The sequence below is a fragment of the Aythya fuligula genome, chromosome 5 (assembly GCF_009819795.1).
Source record: "Aythya fuligula isolate bAytFul2 chromosome 5, bAytFul2.pri, whole genome shotgun sequence".
Lineage (NCBI taxonomy): Eukaryota > Metazoa > Chordata > Aves > Anseriformes > Anatidae > Aythya > Aythya fuligula.
The window spans coordinates 48,044,620-48,066,467 of NC_045563.1; the positions used below are offsets into that span (position 1 = coordinate 48,044,620).

At 35.1% G+C, this 21,848-nt stretch overlaps 1 protein-coding gene across 1 annotated transcript in view; it reads right to left on the reverse strand.

Moving 5' to 3' along the window:
• SHANK2 (SH3 and multiple ankyrin repeat domains 2) overlaps positions 1-21,848 on the reverse strand; it is a 308,073-nt gene that overhangs the window by 190,934 nt on the left and 95,291 nt on the right. Inside the window, exon 12 of the mRNA XM_032187848.1 lies at positions 12,605-12,718. Within this exon, the coding sequence (XP_032043739.1) occupies positions 12,605-12,718 (114 nt within the window). The remainder of the gene's footprint in view (positions 1-12,604; positions 12,719-21,848) is intronic.

The window sequence follows — 21,848 nt, forward strand, 5'->3', positions numbered from 1 at the left end:
AAATTTAATCTACAGGATTTTACAGTCAGGAATATAACTCTTTCTTGTATTTCTTCTTAAATATTGACCAACAAACATTGTTATAACATGGAAAATAAATTGTTTTTCTAAGTTATCTGAGAGAGAAAACATTTAGAATGGAAATAGCAGCTGAAATTAATTTTTTCTTTCCTTTAAGTATATTTTATCTTTAGATAACTATTTATTTCTTTAGATATTTTTTATCTTGCATCTTTTTGAAGCGGATAGACATACTAAAACTTAGGCTAAGAAAAGGTAAAGTTTATTTACACCCAGTGAGGAGAATGTAGCAACAGACAGCCAACAACTCACTGATGATACTTATCACCATGAGTTTTCTGAATTCACTCAACAAGTTTCTTTTTTTTTTCTTTAAGAGAAACAACTGTGTATGCTTTTAAATTATATGCAGCTAGGAAACCATATTTTGTTTGTGTCTCAGACTAGCTTCAGAGTGCATGTCAGTCCATACCTTTGACCTGCTAAAATAAATATTTATCTGCATCTAAGTTTTCACAACTGATAAAAAAAAATTCAAATTGCTGTCTTGAACTATTTTTCAAAGGAATGTCAGATAATCCACCCTCCTCTGGTGCCTATTTCCCTCTCCTGCATAGAAAGGTAGAACAGGTAGAAACATTAATATCATAGACATTTATCATTAGGTGAATGAATTGTACCCACCACGGCTTTACTGTCTAGATGCAGTCAAGTAAACTACATGAATACTACAGAAGCATCATGGGTGGGATTAATTGTTTTTAAGTGCCTTATAATTGTCACTAGCTCATTACTGCAAAGTCAGGGGTACTTGTTAACTCCTGCTCTTCAATCAGTGCGTTACTGAACAGATGACTCAGGCGGTAGTTCTCTGCACTATCAACAGTTAGGACTCCCGTCCTTTCCACTGATCATTGATCATTTTTCCAAATGAGTCTCAGAACAGGACAGCCTACCAAATAAGATATAAACATATGTATTTAAAGCACTCTGCTTCAGTCCACAGTGTAGCCACACAAACCATTTTGCCACTACAACAGTACAGAGAAAACCGTGAATGGAAAATAATTGTAATTGACAAACAAAATACTGCTGCACAAATTTTGCACCCAAAAAAGATGTGATTATACAGACAATGATGTACATGCATATATATATGATATATAACTACAACTATAAAAACTTAGTAACTGAGAAAGTAGTAATTTATTTTTTTTTGTCTTTCACATAGTCATGTATAAGCATATCTGCGTGAATTTTAATTTAAAACTTTACAGAAATGTTGGGTTGTTCTTGTGTCAAGGCACTTTGCAGCTGGTAATTTGTCAAGTGCAGATGTGCTGGAAATGTGAAACGCCTTCCTTTCCCTTCCATCCTACAAATGTTCCTTGGCCAAGACTTATAACACGGAATCATTCTTAAGCACATCCTTTCCACTGCCACGGTTTTCTAATCCCTATCTGTTTCTCGATCTTGTTGGTAACTGACTGGTTTTCCTCAGTCAATTTTTGGTTTGACCATGCCTATCTTTCATAACATGTATGAACATTCTCAGCACACCCTGAAATAGCGATACTTTCAATCATTCATAGCAATGTGGTTGCAAAGACTTCTACTCTTGTTAACTAACTTCAGCTTTCCACCTCCTGAAATATATTGTTACACAGAAATGTATCTAACAGAGTAGAAATACTTTTCTTAACTCATATCATAGAATCATAGAATCATAGAATATCCTGAGTTGGAAGGGACCCTTAAGGATCATCAAGTCCAACTCTTGACACCGCACAGGTCTACCCAAAAGTTCAGACCATGTGCCTAAGTGCACAGTCCAATCTCTTCTTAAATTCAGACAGGCTCGGTGCAGTGACCACTTCCCTGGGGAGCCTGTTCCAGTGTGCAACCACCCTCTCTGTGAAGAACCCCCTCCTGACGTCCAGCCTAAATTTCCCCTGCCTCAGCTTAACCCCGTTCCCGCGGGTCCTGTCACTAGTGTTAATGGAGAAAAGGTCTCCTGCCTCTCGACACCCCCTTACGAGGAAGTTGTAGACTGTGATGAGGTCTCCCCTCAGCCTCCTCTTCTCCAGGCTGAACAGGCCCAGTGACCTCAGCTGTTCCTCGTACGTCTTCCCCTCAAGGCCTTTCACCATCTTCGTAGCCCTCCTCTGGACACTTTCCAACAGTTTCATGTCCTTTTTATACTGTGGTGCCCAGAACTGCACACAGTACTCGAGGTGAGGCCACACCAGCGCAGAGTAGAGCGGGACAATCACCTCCCTTGACCTACTAGCGATGCCGTGCTTGATGCGCCCCAGGACACGATTGGCCCTCCTGGCTGCCAGGGCACACTGCTGGCTCATATTCAACTTGCTGTCTACCACGACCCCCAGATCCCTCTCTTCTAGGCTGCTCTCCAGCGTCTCATCACCCAGTCTGTATGTGCAGCCAGGGTTTCCCCGTCCCAGGTGCAGGACCCGGCACTTGCTCTTATTGAACTTCATGCGGTTGGTGATCGCCCAGCTCTCCAACCTGTCCAGATCCCTCTGTAAGGCCTTTACGCCCTCATTTGAGTCCACAACTCCTCCAAGTTTGGTGTCATCAGCAAACTTGCTCAAAATACCGTCTATTCCTACATCCAGATCGTTTATAAAAATATTGAAAAGTACCGGCCCTAAAATAGAGCCTTGAGGGACCCCACTGGTGACCACCCGCCAGCCTGACACAGCCCCATTTACCATAATCCAACCATATGATCCAACATTTTAACTATTCAGCCAAATTTAATATTATAACTTCTGGAGGTTTCCCGTTAACCTTTACTACACAAACTAATTTTTTTAATGTAAGGAATTTTTAGATAAATGAGACAAGGATACATTATATTTAATTTCCTTAAAGTACTAATTTGTCATACAGATAATTAAATTTAATTCCTTTTATTATTGCCAGGAGAGCAGCCAAAATATGTAACTATTTAAAATGTCTCTCTAGATATCATTAAACTAGTGTTGGAATGTGCATAAAATATCTATAAACATGAAGACTATGGCTTCCTGTGATTTTCGTTTAATTAGTAGAAATTTAGCTACTAAAAAGTCCTGAAACAATACACTGAAGTCCTTTTCACTTGTATGTAAATCAAAATTATCTTGACCTTTAGAGCTATTTTTAGGTATTTGCAAAACTAATTCATTCTTTAAGTTGTTTACAAATTCCTCTCTTTACACAGTTGTGTAGTGTTTGATTCTTCATGAGGAGTCACAGCAGTTTCTTCAGACAACAGTAAATAACAAATGCCCCTTTGTCTACACCCAACAATTTCCACCCCAAGACAGCTGACAATGCAGGGCCTGAATTGAGGGTTAAGAAACTCAGGGGGCATCTTCCATTTCAAATCAGTAAGCAGACACAAATTTCAAAACTCCATTCTAAATGTGACCTGTTTTTAAAAATAATGAAGCCAAGTTCAATTACCATTTAAAATTCAGTGTATATTTTAAGTACAGAATTAGAAACATTTGCTTGGGTTTGTGTATTTTAACTGAAGACAAATAATCTGTTCCTGGTTTGAAAAATAAGGCTATCAATATCACTGTGATATTCTTTCACTTCAGTACATAAACACACTCTGCAATATTGATTGTCTGAGTAAGCACAGCCCTGGCATGGCGCGTTTCAAAGCCCAACCCTTAAAACCAATGCCACAGAAAATCTGCTGCAGTTCCTAACTGGTGCCTTCTGACTCTGCCCTCCAGGCAGAACATGGAGTGGCTGATACTAAGAAAAAGACACCTGTGAGATGTCAGAGTGAGACAGAGATAAATTGAAAGGAGATGGTATGAATAACCCCAGTAGAATAACTTCTTTGCAAGCTCTCTGGCCACATGCCAGGCCACCTGAGATACTGGAAAGGTCTGGGGCTGCCTACCTAGAGATGATCCAGCCCAAGAAAGGTATGCCAGTTAGAGAGAAAATGGTCCCCTTAAGAAGAAATTAAAAGCCTTACCTCACCAGCTGTGGTTAACAGTTCACATGGCAAGTTGAGATGCCAGAGTTTCCCTTTGATACCAATCCAGTAAAAAAATTAACAGCTTTCTGGCGAAAGAGAAACCACTTACATGGTTTTCACTACAGAATAAAAGCTGCAATTGGTATGTAATGTAATAACTTTTTTTTTTAATGAATCAAAATAGCATGCTTGTTTTCACACTACTTCTACAATGTTCAGTTACTATCATCAAGCAGTATATTATCAAGTAACTTTTTCGCCATCAGGCACTCACAGATCTGTTAGCAAGCTGGAAAAGGCCACTTTCCTCTCGCTTTTGTTGCAGGCAGGTATGAAAGCAAAAAGCAGTGACGTAATTTAAGATCAGACTATGGACTATCTACCAGGTGCTGCTATTTAGGTATCATTTTCTTGAACATCTCCAGCACTGCCATTACTATAAGGAGACACTCTTATCATCTTCCTTAAATTATTATGAATTTGAACTTAGATAATTGGGGAATGTTTCAAAGAGTTTTCAGCCTCTGTTGTCAAGCCTTTAATCTGAACCATTAAAAATAAGAGGGGCAAAAAAAATAAATATGTCATTTAGTACCAGAGAATACAGAAGAAAAGGTGATTTACCAACACTTTCTGAATACACGTAAGATTTGCCTTGCTTTGTGTCAGCCATTTTAAGCAAATGGTTTTCTAAAGAAAGTTTTAGGTTATGCTAAATGAAATGAGTTAAATGAAATACCACACTTTATTTAATCCAAATACATACCCAGAATTATTTTAACAGAAGTTATATTCTGAAATAAATAATACATATATAGGTGTATCAGCAAATCTTTATTAAGCAGTATTTCAAAAAATAAAAAGGGGGGGGGAGGGAAGAGGGGATGTAGAATAAAAAAATAAAAGCTCAAACCCTACTCCTACTATAATATAACATACTATAATTGAAGATATTTACAGAAAGAGCAAAGGCCAAATATATTTGATTGTAAGATCATAAGACACTAGCAAGTAACTCTAACCAAGAAAAAAAAAGAACTATTAGTACAGGGGAGAGATGTTAATATAAATGTATAAATTCTTAATAAAATCTGAAATGATGCAAAATTCCAGAAGGAAAAAGCTATGGATTTTGCCTAATAACAATGGAGATATGCCAAATGATTGGTTAAAACACGAACCAAAAAAAAAACATTGGTTTAAAACATTTAAAAAAAAATTTGACTCTGGACTTTGATGGTTAAAAAAAAAAAAAGTGTTAGTCTGTGTAGTTTTCATAAGAACAATGAGGAATCCAAAAGTTACGTGTTATTTCTAGATTGTTAGTACACTGCATAACGGTGCTTCTCAAATTCTGCCACAGGCTCAAGTATCCTGTCTTTAATAACAGGGCTTAAATTCCTAAGAAGTTTAGATCACTTAATAAATCATTCATTATATACCTTTATCTTTTTCATACTTCTTAAGTAATTTGTAACATTAGAAAGTTTTGGCTTCTTTATATGTTCACAAGCTTTGAAAGTTACTTCTTCACATTAGATGGACTGAAATTTTGTGCAGAATATGTGAAGGAAACTGTGGAAGTAAAAGGAAGGTACTATAATGGTAACTGCTTTCTTTTCGAGACACTCTTCAGAATTTGCACTTTTTATCCTTTATTGTTAGATGGACATAGAAGAAAAAAATGCAAGAAGCAGAAAAGAAAAAAAAAAAAGTGCACTTGCATGTCTGAATTCACACATCAGCAATCCCAGATGCATTTGAAATGTTGAGTTTCCTAACATATAAGTTTAATTTTATATTGCTGTGCAATTTAATTTTAGCCTATTTCAATGCTTTAGAGAATTGTGTTGCTCCTTTTCAACTGATTAGAGTTATTCCTAAGTGGCTCTTAGCAAGAATGAAAATCAGAGTGAAAGGGATGAAGTGCATGTCAGCTGAGGAGATGAAACAGTAAAATATTATGAATTAAAAATTACTTATTCAGAGATAAAGATGCAGACAGGCTTAGCTCTAGATCTAGGCTTATATTTTCTTTATTTTAAATAATTATTCCATGTTTTTGCTTTATGGTGTTCTCAAAAACTGGAGGAATCATGGAATCTTTATTTTACTCTTTCTTGAAACCAAGCTCATACTGTTAGCAAAAGAAAATCACTCTTAATTTGAGAGGGATTATCTGACCAGTGAAATCAGTTGGTAGACTCCGTCTTCCAAAGGACAGATATCCTTCCTACAAACACTACTGTTATAGTAAGAAACTTCTGTTACATCTTGGTCAGAAGAGCAGGGACTGGAAGTCTGCAGTGTCTTTTAAGTTGGCCTTGATCAGACAGAACACACATCACCAGGTTGTGTGGGAAGCACATTACTCCACCCTATAGCTAGTGTGTAGACAAAAACAACTCTCAAGTTACCTCGGCTTCTGAATTAGTATTATTATAGAGTGATGATTCATTTAGAAGTCTTTTCCCAAACTGCTGTTTATCATTACTGAGAAACACAAATGCTTTGCTCAGCAAAGCTAAAGTGCAGAAACTTGCTGAGATTCATTCTTTAAATTTCCACTACTTGAGACAAAAACTAGAGTTGATCTGCATCCTCAGCTACAGAGAGTTGTCAGAATTGGTTGACTAGTATTAAAACAAGCTCCTAAATCACCTGGGTTTTGAGGATTGGCTTGAAACCAACTCAGATCTAGTTCATCACACTGACTTTTTTGTTCCAGGATAGATTATTTTTTCCCACTTTTTGTTGAAATGGAATGCAGTTTATACAAAAATGTAGTGGGTAGCATATTCCTGATCTTCACCATAAAACAGAACACTGTTTTTGTGGATACTCACATCCACATCATTGCATGGCTACATAGGTAAAAAGAAACAGGTAAAGGAACTATTTTATTACCGAAAAATCTTACCTACTGGAAAACTGTATTTTCAAGTTGCTGAAAACGCAGAAGCAAGCTACGCTGAACGTTTAGGTACAGACATTTGGAGGCAGAAATCCCACCTTAGATGCTAGGTAGCATCTGCTCTGAGCATCAATGACACTAGAGGTCAGCATGGGAACGTCTATATTAGCATTTTAGTCTGGGCCAGGAACATGCTTTCTAAGTACTGCCTACTCTGCTGTAGCCCACAAGACTGAGCAGCCTTAGAGTTTGCAAACTGGATCCTTTTAGGAGGAAATTAAATGAAAGATGCCACTGGTGGTTGTTCAATCAACATGCCTGGATTAGAAGTAGTCTGAAATAAACACCCAGGACTCCAGTGTTACAGATGCTGGGTTCATTCTTTGGATTTGCTTTCCACCTCTTGGACTACTTGCTAATGTAGATAAAGTCTCTGACTTCTATCTGTAGTAGAAGAAAAAGCACTACTTTGCCAGGTGAAAAATCCCAGTCTAGATTTTATGTAGGAACATGCAAAGAGAGCATTGTGAAGTACAATCTTAGAAAAGTAAAGACCATCTAAAGTAAAATAGACAGAAATATTGTGAATATAAAAACTGGTAGTCATTCCAGAACATTTCATCAGGTGTCTAAAAATCACCAGCTAGGAAGATGGCTACAAAAACCTAATAGTATCTATGAAGCTATTGTAAACAAAGCAAAACACTCCATCTCATTTAGTAGAGCAGCTTCAGAAAGAAGTTAAAAAAAGAAGGAAGGAAAGAAAAAAAGATGGATAGAAAATGAGAAGCTGAGCAGTAAGTATAAGTCAGAAACAAAGGATTGTACAGAACTGGAAGGACAAGTAAAACAGGATTTAGACAAACTTGGCTATTAAACTGAATTGAATGGTAAATAAAAGATGTGTATTTGAAAAGGACAAAATTTGAGAAATAAAGTCAACTTGCTAGGAAATCAACTGGTATCTGAAGCACAGAGATTTGTAATGTCACATCTTCTCCTCACTCATTGAATTAGACATGCTACAACTATGTATAATGTGTACCCTAAGGCCACAGGACAGAAAAAAGCACGGAGTTTGCTACTTAGTGAAAAATCACCCCAAAGAGGATATGAAAGATGAGCAAGGAACTCAAGGAAAGGTACACTGAGAAGGCCAAGAGATGAAAGAGAATTACTAAAGTGAGAATTACTAAAAGACACGCTGAGTCTGCCTGCATTTCAACATCATCTGTAAAATCTAACAGTTCTACAGGCACATCAGTAGAGAGAGAACATAGCAAGAAGGAATAATATACAGTAAAGATGGAATGTAATTAAAGATAACTTCTAGCTTGAAAACTAAATGAATACTTCAGCTACAAGCAATCAGGTTATCTATATCTGAGTGCTGAAGGACATGGAATATAAAATCACAAGTCCAGTAAAAAACATATTTGTAGCAAATCTCTTAAGTCGGAGTAATACCTTATGATGGAAGAAAAACAAATGAAAATACTTATACTTAAGTAGGAGGAAAAAAATTGTGTCTTCCATTGATGGTGGACAACTGATGTTATGGACAACTTATTCTTCTGTAAATCATTTTCCATTGGACGGTATTAGGCAGCAATTCTTAATATTTTTAAGAATGAAAACAAATTTTAAGGATAGAGTAAATGAGTAAAAGGAAGCCTTGCTCTTCTATGGATAGAAAAATTAAAGCTATGTCATAGTGCATTCTTGGTGGATACAAACTATTGCTGCCAGAGATTCAAGATGACTTGTGATTCTGTGAGCTGTACCCCTTAGCTAGTAAATTCTGTTAAGATGTCCGTTAACCCACGGTAGTGCCTCACATTTCCATAAATTTCAGTTAACTTGGATTTAACATGTATGAAGCTTCTCCTGCACAGAGCATCATTCTAATCCACCCAGAACACTTTGACACACATGAAAAACGTATATTTTTAAATATTTAGGAATATAAAAAAAAAAATAAATCAAGAATGGAATGTATTCATAACTAAATAACATAGGAAAACTGTCAATGCAGAAAGAAAAGGTATGTAACATTTGTATTGTGTTTTTGTTCTGGGAGAAAAAACTAAGATGCTGTATCAATCTCATCTGAAGGAATACTTCAATCTCACCTGAAGGAATACTTTCGACTCTAACAAAGCTACTGGTGAATGTTAAAAACTGCTTACTAAAGCTACACTGTTTAAAATGAGATGGTACAAAGATTTTGTGCCTAAGAATTTTGAAAAAGCAAGCAAAGGAATTTAGCAGACCACTGATAATTATTTTCCTTGTCATTATTCGTTTTTCATTAGGTCTTGAAATACCAAGGAAACTTCATAAGACTGAAAGAAAACATGTTCTTTGCCAGTGCTATTAAAGGGTAATGAGACAGGCTGGATAATTAAAAGCCTATAAGCCTAGCATCAATCGTAGCAAAATAATGGAATAATTCCTACAAGGCTCAATTAATGAAGGATTAAAGAAGGGGTATAGAATTAATGCCAGTCAATATGAATTTTTTTGGAAAACAGAACTTGCCAAGCTAGCATGATATCTTTGAAGAGATCACAGGAACCAGGTGCTGTTATGTGCTGCCTACTTCCACAGAAGAGTCTGGATGGCAATGAAGTTCCCTGAAAATTGAACATGTCTTACAAGTGAGATTATACATCAGCATGACACGAAACACCTGCCCGCCAGTTTTACTGGGCATGTAGTGTTTAATTGTGGTTTGTTTTTTCCAAGAACTATTTCTCTTTCTTTCATTCATGGTGTGCAAATGACAAGCTACTATTAAACATAATTATTCAAACTTAATAGCAAAGGGAAGCTGTTTGAAGAAATGTTCCTAAATCTCATTTGTAGAAAAGAACTCTTGCTTTGGTCCTGGTCTGAAAAGAGCTGAGTTTGAAATTCATTTCCTACACATTAAGACGATCTACTTACTAAATCATTATCATAAGGAGTTCTGCTGCTTTGCAAAGTCCAAGATGCAAATTCTTGCAACTTCCACATGTTTATGATGTTTCTCAGCTGATGTTCTTTCAGCAGTCCCAGCAGACCTAATTTAATTTCTAATCATTTCACCATGCTTAACACATTTTTTCTAAATTACTTTTGCATTTGTACTCGGAGGGAGTACAGACTGATTTTTGCTTGTAAAGCTCTCTTCTTTCATTTCCATTGTTTCCTATGCAAAAGGAATGAAACTGACTACATTGAGCAATTCAGTGATTAGCTGCTTTCAGTCTATACCATACTTCAATAATAATATGGTGCATAGTGTGCATTTCACATATTATTTCACACTTACAGCCCCAGCTTCTATCACATCACACACAGAAGTATGTACCTCATTTATGCCCTAGTTGCAGGCCAGAACCCTAAATTTTTTCCAGAGAGCCCAGCAAAATACAGGAATGCACTCAAAGGTATAGAAAATGTGCCCATTCAAGTTTGTTTAATTACATTTTCTTCTTTTTTGGAGAAGAAGAATATTGTATTTAAGGACTTTTAACTAGTGTTAACATTAAACAAGAAACAAATACAAGAACAATCAGAAAGACAATAGTATGCAGTAAGTATAAATTTGAGTTTTGCCAGACACATGGCATAAGTTTTCATAATTTCATGTCAGAAAATTTGTAAGATGTTTCTGTTGATATTCTTTCAGCACTTTCAGATTTGGTAATCCTTTTGCTATTCTCACAACATTTTTCTTCTTAATTTGCATTTTACTTTGTCTGATCAAAGCAATATTTGCTTGCAAACAACCTTGTCACATATTAAAACAATCATAATATATTGAATTTACTTCCTACACTGTTTCTTGAGAAGAGCTTAAAGGATTTGTGACAAACAGGTTTGATTACCTTCTTTTTTCAAAACCACTGTATATGACTAAAGGTAATGCAAAACTTCTTTCATATTTCAGAACTTCACTTAATGCCCCTTCCCAGATATTTTTTTCATATTTGGACACAGATGCACAATTCAAATTTAATTCAGAGCTGCTATGAATCAAGAAACATGTTTATGATAGATGTCTTTCTGAAGTCTTTCAGTTAAGTGGCCACAAGATGTTATTGAAGGATCTTCAGAACAGTTGTGTGGCTCTTCCATAACTCATGTCCCACACAGACTGAATTTATTCATTTTCCATAGTGTTTCCAAAAACTGAAATTTCACTGGAAATTCAACTTGTTATTCCTTTTTAGTACTTGAGAACTTCATTGCTCCTAGATTTTCCATTTCCAACCTCAATCTTTCTTTTGTTTAATATTCTTCTATGATTTTAAATTCTGTTTGTTTGTTTGTTTTTCTTCAGCCCTTTCAGGAGCTACACAACTATCACAACTATTCTCACTATTTTAGAGGCTAAATCTGTTCTCTCAAACATTAAGCTTGGTTTTGCCTCTTCCTCTCTCTCTCTCTCTCTTTTTTTTTTTTAATTTCTCAAAAGAGAAATGGAAGTATAACCTTTCCATACAGTGCATAGTTATCTAGAGCAGTGTTCTCGATGCCTCATTCCCTCATTCTTTTAAAGCTTTCTTATTATAGAATCTACTTTTTCATGTTCATCTTACCTCAGCTTCCATTGTAAGCAAGGAAATTAAAATTATTATCAAATCTTACAAACATTTTCAAATCCTTACAACCCTGGAATTACCTCATCCAGTGAATTCTATTTCATTATATCTTGTTTATACATACACGTATACCCCTATTTAGTGCACATGCAAGAAGTAAAAAAAGTATGCCTGTGTAGTTTATAATGGCATATATAAAATAATAATGTTCATGAATCAACAATACTATATATAAATTTTAGTGTATTTTCTGTGTATTGCCAGGAAGTTCTTAATACATCGGAGATCCAAAACACATCAATAGTTAAATTAAAACTGCACACACTCATGGAGAACATTAATTATATTCTTGGAGCTCATTTATAATGAGCTTTTAATTGGAGAGTATGCCCTCATATCTTAATTCTTAAAAGGAGAGAAATTACAAGATGTTAGGTAATTCTTAAAATAACATGCTTCAGTGTACATATTTTCTTTCTTTTACTATACATGAACAGTAAAGACTGTTTGCCTAAAGTCAGTCTTCCTTTACTTATGGCAGTTGAAGCGTATGATAACAGAGAATTCTATTTCATTTTTAATCAGTAAGGTTGTAGTGGGACGTGCCCTAATGGATGCTGCCTCTAAAATTTAGCAAAAAGGTCAACAGAGGGAACCTTACTCCCATGAAAAAGAGATTAATACATTCTATGACTACCTCAAGTTTGGGAGACAACTGACCAATTTTCCTTCTATTATTTATCTAATTAGTCATTCTCCAATACTGTATAAAATAAAACACAGCATTATGTTTTACAAAATGTCTGAATACATTGCTATGTTAGAGCTTTTGCAGAACTTCACAGCATAGTCCTTCATTAGAAAGACTGTTTGCTTGGACAGCATCCAGTAAAATCTAATCAATATACCCATCTTTATTTTTTAATTCAGCAGCTCAGCTTTATTTAATTCTCCAATTTCTAATATTGCATAAAAGCACTGCTGTATAACACATTACCATCTAGGCTGCTAGTCCAGATACATCACATTTGTCATTGTTAGAATTCAACAAGAACTTGATATGATTACCTGGTTTGCTTTCATTTGGTTTACACTGAACTTCTTCAACACATTCTGCAGGAAACCATCCAACATGTCCCCGGGTGCTGCCTTCCCAGAATCCACCTTCACCAATGCTTAAAACTAATCACAGAGACACAAAGGAAGCATTAGACTTTTTTGTCTTCTAATATAAATACCAAGATTATTTACATAACACATTCAATAATAATTGACTATCATGTTTGTAAGAGCAAACATTGTACAATAATTCAAATTCCAGTGCCTCAAAAGGGGGCACAGAGTAACCTTAAATTAAGAATCTTCCTGATCAGTCTTTGCAACCCCTTCCCAAAACCATTCGTGTCAGAAGTTTTTGGGGCCCTGACATATTTTTTTTCAATTTTCACTTTTTGCATTCCTGCTTTTATCAGGGATAAATGTATGGCCACATTAATACCAAAATTCTGCTTGCCTGTTCAAATTAACCTGAAGTGCTGAAAGTCTTGTAACACTGGACCCACATTGAAATTGGGAATTGGGTTTTTGTTTATATGCATATAAAGAGATGCATATGCATATATATGAGAGAGAGCTCTCATATGTTTCATACTTCCTAAGCAAAGATACCACTTCATTTAGTGGGTAGCTCCAGAGATTTGTAATGTAGGTCAAGTAATATGATTTAATGGTTTGAGTATACAACATATACTTGAATATCCTATAGGTGAGATACACAATATACAGTCTTTTGAAACATTTCTGTGACTTTTCTCAGTAGAAGATAATGACAATAGGGAGCAGAATGATTTGCCAAAGGAAGAAAAAGCTTTTTACTCTAGTACCAGTTACCTTGATAGTAATCTTAGGACATAACGAACATTGTAACAAAAGACTGCAGAATAAAAATGTATGTTTCTATTCGTCAGCAACTGGAGCTGAAGTTCTTACCAATCATTGTATTTTAGATTGAAAGAACATAAATGTTCTATTAAAAAACACTATATATTATTTTGTTAGAATAAATATGATATTATAGACCAATAAAAATACAGGTAGCTCTTCTAAATAGGTTGATTGGGAACAGCTCGGTTGTACAACACAGGTCTACAGAGTACATCTGTACAAAACACAATGTTCAGTCTAGAGGTCCCTGAGCTACCAAAAATAAGCCTGTGGAAGTTAAAGCGGCACAGCTCCATTAGCAGTGTGCTAGCTAAGCAGCCAAGCTAACTGGCCCTGCTGAAAATCAAGGCTAATTAGCCCAAGCTCATCTCTTTCCTAACATATGCATATGGTTTTCAGGACCTGGAATAATATCTCTGCAGGGTATTGCAGTATGGTAGGGATATTAACTTGCTCAGAGCTATTTTGATGAGCTCCAACATGAGCACTCTTTGCACTGTTAAAACATGCCTTATCAAGCTTTAAAATTGTAGTCCCCAAGCCTGAATGCAATTGAATTCTGTATCAGTGGAACTGCTGTGACTCAATGGCTTTGAATTTGAACTTGATTTGCACTGCCATAGAGTCAGATGAAAAATCAAATTGATGATAGGCAGAAAAAAAAAAAAAATATATATATATATATATATATACATATATATATATACACTGATAATACTAAAGTAGTAGTAAGATATACTAATAGTATAATACTGAAATAGTAGTAAGAAGCTTGGTCTAAAAAATCAGGATCTACAAAGCTGCATTTGAAATTAAATATTTATCTAGTTTGTCATTAACGCAATCTTAAGCTATTTGTGCTGTTGCCTAAAGAGCATGAATGTCTATTAGCAGAAATTTGACAGAAAAATATTTTTAAATAGATCAATTTTAAGTTCTTTTCTACTGTACATTCAGATACACAGATTCCATGAACTGCATACTTACAGATCACTTTCAGTGAGAAGTACATAATAAACCCCGGGAAACACCCATTAAGGCAAAATCTGGATGGGTTTTAAATTTACAATTTATCAAGTATCTCTCAATATATCTCATGTATGTGAGGAAACCTATAGCCAACTAGGAAGTTAAGAGCTAATGTGGGAGGGCACTGAGCTTGGAAGACAGCAACAATTCCACAGTGCCATGGAAGCCAAATAAAATTTGTTCAGCATTCCTTTTCTTTTAGGTACCTAAGACCTATTGCTAATGTTTACATAAGCAGAAAATTGCATCTGTACATTGAAATGCAAGTCAAAATGAAGAAACAGGATCTGTGCTTTAATGATTTTAATAAAACAAATAATACATAAATTAAAGTATTAATTAATATAAATTTGGGGCAAAATTAATGAAAAACATGTTGATAAATTCCAAGTGTTCTTGAAAATTGTTAAAGGTTGTGTATAGTACTACCCAAAGTAAATCTGATAACTCAATGTTACATGAAACAGAAGCCTGTTCATATACCCAATACCAACTACTCATCAGCTTTCAATTCATTTTTAACAATGTACCCTTTGTTCACATAAGAATAGAGTGTATTTCTTACATATGAGATTATAAAGTAGGAAGACATAATTAATAATATACATATAGATATTGTAAGTATTGTAGCATCCTATTGTACACTGATTTAACTTCAAATAATACATGATTAACTTCAAATAATAAAGGATTCCAACCAGCTGAAAGAAACTGCAAAATGTGAGACAGCAAAAGACACGTACTGAGGAGAGTTTTCATTTCTAAATCTCAGTCCTGATTTCACTCCACAAACCAGCAAGATAGGAAGAAAAAAAACTACTTAGCAATTAAGAAAGACTTCCCTAATTCAGTATTTTATTAATCTGTCAGATCTGCTATTTTGATTTTCCAAATTACATTAATGTTTCAATCTCCAAAAAGCATTTGTGCTGTGAGAAAGAAGTTGGGTACATCACACCCATAAAGTAATTTCAAAAGTTTATGTTAGCAGCTGATAAAACACTGAAGTCAAGATGGGAGAAGGAATGTGCTTTTTAAGTCTATATGTGAGTGCAAGGCAAAAAGTGGACGTGCAAAGCAAAAACACTCCCACTTTAGATCATTATTGCATGAACTATTAAATATTAGCAATTGCTAACAGCAAGAGCAAAGCAGTAATACCCTTAGACATGCCTGAAGACATAACATCTATGGAAAAGAGGAAGAAGAGAAAATGAGGTATTGCCAGAATGCAGCCAGCCTTCAACATTCTGGTTCAAGATGAGAGATTACATCTACAAAGAAAATAACTGGGCCTTTGGACTTCTTATTAAGGAAGAACAGCTTTATGGGCTCCAAGCAAGGAGGCGAAAACCTGATGGAACTGCACAAGGCACACAGATACATATTTACAAGGGGTAAACATGGGGAAAAACTAGCAATATGGTTGATGTACAGAATACAAGATGAATTTTTGGTGAGATACAGGAAAAACACATACTTAACCTAATACTCAAAATACAAAATTTGAAATAAAGATGTAGGTTCTGTCCTACCAAAAAATAATAATAATAATTGAAATTTGAAATAATCTTTTTTAATAAATCTCAGGTTTCCTTAATAAGAAAATTCTTCAGCATTAATAAGAAATTCTTCAGCAGGAGCAAAAACCATCTGCAATCTACATTTCTACATAAAAACTGGCAACACTTCATGCATTCCAGTGTAGGTAATGGGGAACTTAAAGTATAAATAAAAAATATCTATATATCTTTTGTACCCATGAAAGCTTTTTCAGAATGTGGCCTTAATTTCTTTACTTTCTCTCTCAAAATAGCTCATAAGAGATATGCTGTAATAGATAATTTGGTATCAGCAAGAGACTTTCTAATCAACATTTCCTCTCTGAAGGACATAACAATGGTAAATAAAAGGATAACTTTCCCAAAATTAATAATTAGGCTTTACCATTTCAAGTTTATTTTTTTTTTACTTTTCTTTCAGTAAAAACAAAAGATGTGGTTGCTATGGCAAGAGAAGGCCACAGTCTCTTTACACACCATATGAATTACAAAAAAGAATCTGATGTTACAAGAGTAAAATTAATGCTCTAATAACATTGTGAATTCTGTTATGTCTTTTCATAACAAAACTATAGTTTAAAAAGAAGAATTATGTTTAATTAATTGAACTAAAGTTCAAATCAAAATCCGATAAATACCAAAAAGTTTAATAACATGAAAATATGCAGATGTCTATCAGGATCTTATACTTTAATGTCATTAAAGTATTATACCTAAAAAAAAATATTATACCAGTCAGATTCTGCTTTGCCAAAGTCCAAAAAATAACAAGGAAATTATATATAATGCCAGTCTAGTATAAGATGTTTTATCTCTTCTCTAAGTTTACAGATGGCGTATATATTATAACTAATTTTAACATAACATCCTTATCTCAAACAGCTTAACTACATGATATATTATCCAAAATTCACGTTAATCCAAACAGCAACAACAAAAAAGCTGTTTTCTTCCACATTATAGCTCCTTTTATTATGCAATAATAATGAAATTGGGTGTAAGAATATTTTTCCATCAATTTTTGGTGCAAACAATTTTCAAATATCTTGTAATATTGAAATTTCAATGAATTAATTATTCTAGATACCCTTATTTGCTAAAATTTTAATGGAAATCACAATGAAATACAAGCCATTTTCTATAGCTGTTACAGGGTATATCTGAAACTGGTTCACAATATCTACAATCAATTTTTGGTGCTTGTATAAACTGCACTCTTTTTTCCTGGGAAAAGAAATGATGATACGGATTGGGAATGATAGATCATCTTCTTGAAAAAAAATCTACAACCAAGAGAAAAAAATAAATGAACACAATGGCAATAATGCAAAGTTCAAAACATACTGAAAAATCTGAACAAGCCTATGCTGATGTAAGAGCCATCAGAGCTAAAAGGAAGTATATTTGCAAATCATGAGCAGCTGAATATCTCAATACTTTTAGTGAGAGGTGGAATTATGTAAACTGAAAGCCTTCTGTAACTCACAGTAAAAAGCAGAAAAATTCAGAATTTCTTTCTTAATCTGAAAGGGACAGTAATAGTGTCCCTTCCATTCAAACTGCAGTATGAACATGTTATGTACCTTGATTCCATTGTTCAGTTATTGCTAAAAAGTGCCATTTACCTAATGAAATATAAAGGTCTGTCATCTGAATTGTAGATAGGAAGGCTCAGTGCAAACCTGAGCTATGGTTGTGTTTCTTGATATAACAATCTATCTTCTGGATTTGTTGGTTGTTATTGTTTTTGTTTTGTTTTAATGAAACTGTTGTTTTTTTTCCAGTGGCAGAGACCCAACTTTTTTCAGAAATATATAATATTCTAATTTAGTCTTTTCTCTTTTAGAAATAACTTTTTGATGTAAATTTTCAGAATTATCTGCCCTTAGTAAGGACAGCTTCCAAATGACAAGAATACAATGACAAGATCCAAGAATACTATTTCACTAAATAAAAGTTTTGCTTAAAACATTCCTTAAAAAGGTCACAACTGGAAATGTATTTTCTTAATCTTGTGTTATAATGGCAACTTCTTTCCTTCAAATACGCCTCAATATCAAAAAGGTCAATGTTTAACCAATGTCTGGATATGACCAAGTAAATAGAAAAGTAAACTAATAGACAAGTATCTTGCAGAGTGGCAGTTCTCTGCATCTGAAGTGTACCTTGACTCACATTTTACAAGCCAAATAAATGAAGGTCAGCACAAGTTACAACTTAATCTTGCTTTCTCTTAAGGATAGAGCTTTTTCTGAAAATGTGGTTTTAGTTCAAATTTTTCTCCATTTCTTTACCTTTCCCTATTTGTTCCTGACATGTATCCCTCATCCCCTCCCTGTGATTAACGATGAACAGGATCTGTCTGTTCTGCCTTATGGGCAGATCGTTTTTGGCTTTAAAATACATAATCAAGAGAGACTGACATAACTTGAGATCAGTGCAACACGACTGGAAAGGAAGTACTTGTCTATAGTCCTGATGACAACCATGTTAAGGCCTCCAGCATGCAAACAAGTGACTGTGCCCCAGCTGCCATGTAGAAAATGTTCCTGTGCAGTCCACGTACAATCTGGAAGGAAAGCCTTGTGTATCCGCAGTTAATGATTTTGCATGATTGACCTGAACAGTCAATTTCAACTGTGGTTCCACAGACATTTCTTTTAGCGGAGAAGTGAATTCAGCAGTTCTTCCCTACCTCTGGCTGTAGAAACTCACAGAAAACTGAAATTAGGGAAATAACATGGACAGGAAATATTCCTCACTTTCAAAACTTACATTTAACTTCCAGTTTTGCCTCCAAAACCAATGTGTGATCAGCTGTGACTTTGATTAATCTAGTCAAATTTCTATAATCCAAATGACCCTGCTGGTTTATCTGAAAAACTACCTTACCTACCTGTAATTCAGTATTAAATTGTCTGATTTCTAGTAATGATCAAACTACAAGACCCTGATCTTACTGTACATTTCCTGGTTGATCTTACTGCACATCTTGTCTATCAGTCTCTGTGGCCACACACACCACAAGTGGACAGTGAGGTAGAGGAGCCTTAACTTAAGGTTTTGGGTATCAGTCACAGCCACAGTCACCATGACTACAATTGATGTCAGGCTGGATCCTGACTCAAAGCAGCTTTTTTTTCCTTTATCACCTCTATTTTCTTAAGAAAGAAAAGAAGTGATGTTCAGGAACAGGCCCTGGGTTGAGGAGTAGTTAACAATGATGGATTGTTAACAGAACAACCATTCACTACATCAAAGTCTACAAATACAATAATCTGCCCTTAATCCTCTAAATCTGAGGAAAGAGAGCTCAACTGAAATGGAACTGAATGAGCTGTGCTGTTCAAGTCAAGATTTAGCCCTGTATCTTTTTCTTCCTCTTATACAATTGTTAAAAACTTTCTATGAAGTTAATCTTTTTCCTGTTGTTCGGGTGTTTCTTCAATATTTCGGAGAAAGGGAAGGGATGAAAAAAAATGTGAGAAACAATTCTTTCACGCTGCTTTGAATATTGAAGAGAAATTCAAATCAGGCATTGGAAAAATCTATGAGTTTGTAACTTTCATCACCATCTCTGCTGAGGAAGGTGCTGGCAGAGTCAAGTTTGCTCTTCTCCACAGTAATGCCCAAACTAAAGGCTGGGGGAACACAGCAGAGAGAATTAATCTGAGAAGAGATCCCAAACCAACTCAGATCTGGAGTCCGTAGTGCTGTGTCAGACGATATTAGTGTGCACATATCCAGTTCATAGCTCCTCATGCTGGTACTCCATGTCTATTGAATATTTTGGGCCAGCTTCTGATTACTGAAGGTAGGTTGTATTTAAGTAGGCATGACCTAAAATGATGGGGATTTTTAGATGGTCTTATAGCCTAACTACCTTCCTTGAGCCTCCATAGCAAAGCAAACACTCCTGCTGGAGCAGCAGCAAGGCTTTGTGTTTGTCCCAGCACTCTGATGTGCTGGTCACAAGCACAACTCTCTCTCCTGTTCTTCAGGTACAAGCAACTGGAAGAAATGAATTAGGTTATTATCTGAAATGAGTCATAACGAGTTGTTAGAAGTTTCAGTCAAACTGATCAAGTCAGGAGGCAGTAAGGAAGGTAAATAGACCAATAAATCTGAGTAAGGTTAATATTTCAGTTCACATTAATTTCATCCTTCATATTTTATAGCAAAACAATACTTATGCAAACCTCTTAGGTTAAATTCTGCTGCCATGCTTATTCACACAAGGTACAAAATGCTCTTGAAGAAACAAAACAGCATTTCTGTAGCTTTTCCCTTTCCAGTACTTTATTTACTAATCTAACAAGTGCAAAAGCTCTGGAGACCAACTTTTCTTCTGCCCACAAACACTGTCTGTTGGCAATATTTCCAAGCACAGCAGGGGTTTAATAATCTTTCTTTTTCAAAATGACTTACAAGTAGATTTCACAAGAAATGAAAATCTTAGTGATATATTTGGATTGCCCTACTGGCTGAGAGCATGCTGAAATAAAAGCAGTGTAGCAAGGGTCAGTATTTCCAATGTGGAGAACTGCTGACTTTCTGATACAACAGATGCTTGAATCACCGCTACTGAATTACTTCTGTTTCTCTTACACAAGAGAAGAAGGAGAGCAGACCTTGGATGTGGTAAACTGTGCCTGCACAGGTGGCATCTGACAAGATTCCCAAAAAAAGTCTACATTGGAGCATATTTGAGACACTGAAATAGCTCCCCATTTTTCACTAGATAGTGAACACTAGAAAATTTCTTTAATCACAGTAACGATTAAAGAAACCAAACATTTTCCAGAACTGGCCCCTGCATTTGCCTTCTAGGTGAAACAGAAGAGATGGTGATATTGGGCAACAAAAATAAGAGATGAGAGTAAAAATAAAAGACCAGTGTCCTACAGTTGTAGGACACAGTAGACCACAGTTTGGGAACATGAAAATTAGAAGGAATAACTAGACATCATGTGGCAAATGAAAAAACTGTAATAAAAGCATATAATAATAGAAAAACATAAAGAACAAAACTGTGAGCAGGGTAAGGAGTCTGAAATTCTCAAAGTATCTTATTATTCTTTTTAGCATTTTATTTCTTCTTTCCAGGTCATTAATGGATCATTTGTGTCCATTTCAGATGTGCTGTAATAAAACAGTTTGTGTTTTTTCTAAGAACTTTTGTTTTGTTTTGTTTCTAAGAGACTGAAGATTGTCTGCTCCTTGTTGAGTTATGAACAGAAGTAGCATCTGTTAACTTAATGAAAAGGTACAGATTTAAACCACAGGTAACCTTCTCAGGGATGCACAGATTCTTCCTTATCACTTTGTCTTCATGATACAGAAAACTAATCATTCTTCACTCACAAAGCCCTTACAAACATTACCTTCTCTTCATATCTCTGGGTTTTGTTTCAAAAATGCCATTTGACTTACAGTTTAAGAATTATATCTAGCAATACAAAAGATGATTAAAATAAATTTTGCAGGTACTTTATATATATGTATGTATGTGTGTTTGGATTAAGCCAGGTTTATTGCTGTGGACTTTTAGGTATGAAATTAAAAAGAAACAAAATATGTTAAAAATGTTTCAATGGGGAATGAAGCTAGCTCTTTCTCATTTATGTTTTCATAATAAAACCTGTACAAATAGAGATATCAGGTTTATTTTTACAACAACCATGGTCCTTCTCTCATGAGTGGCAGACACACAAATGATGTCAGTGTGTATGACTAACAACTAAAAATAAAGCAGATATTTTTGTACAGGCTATGTA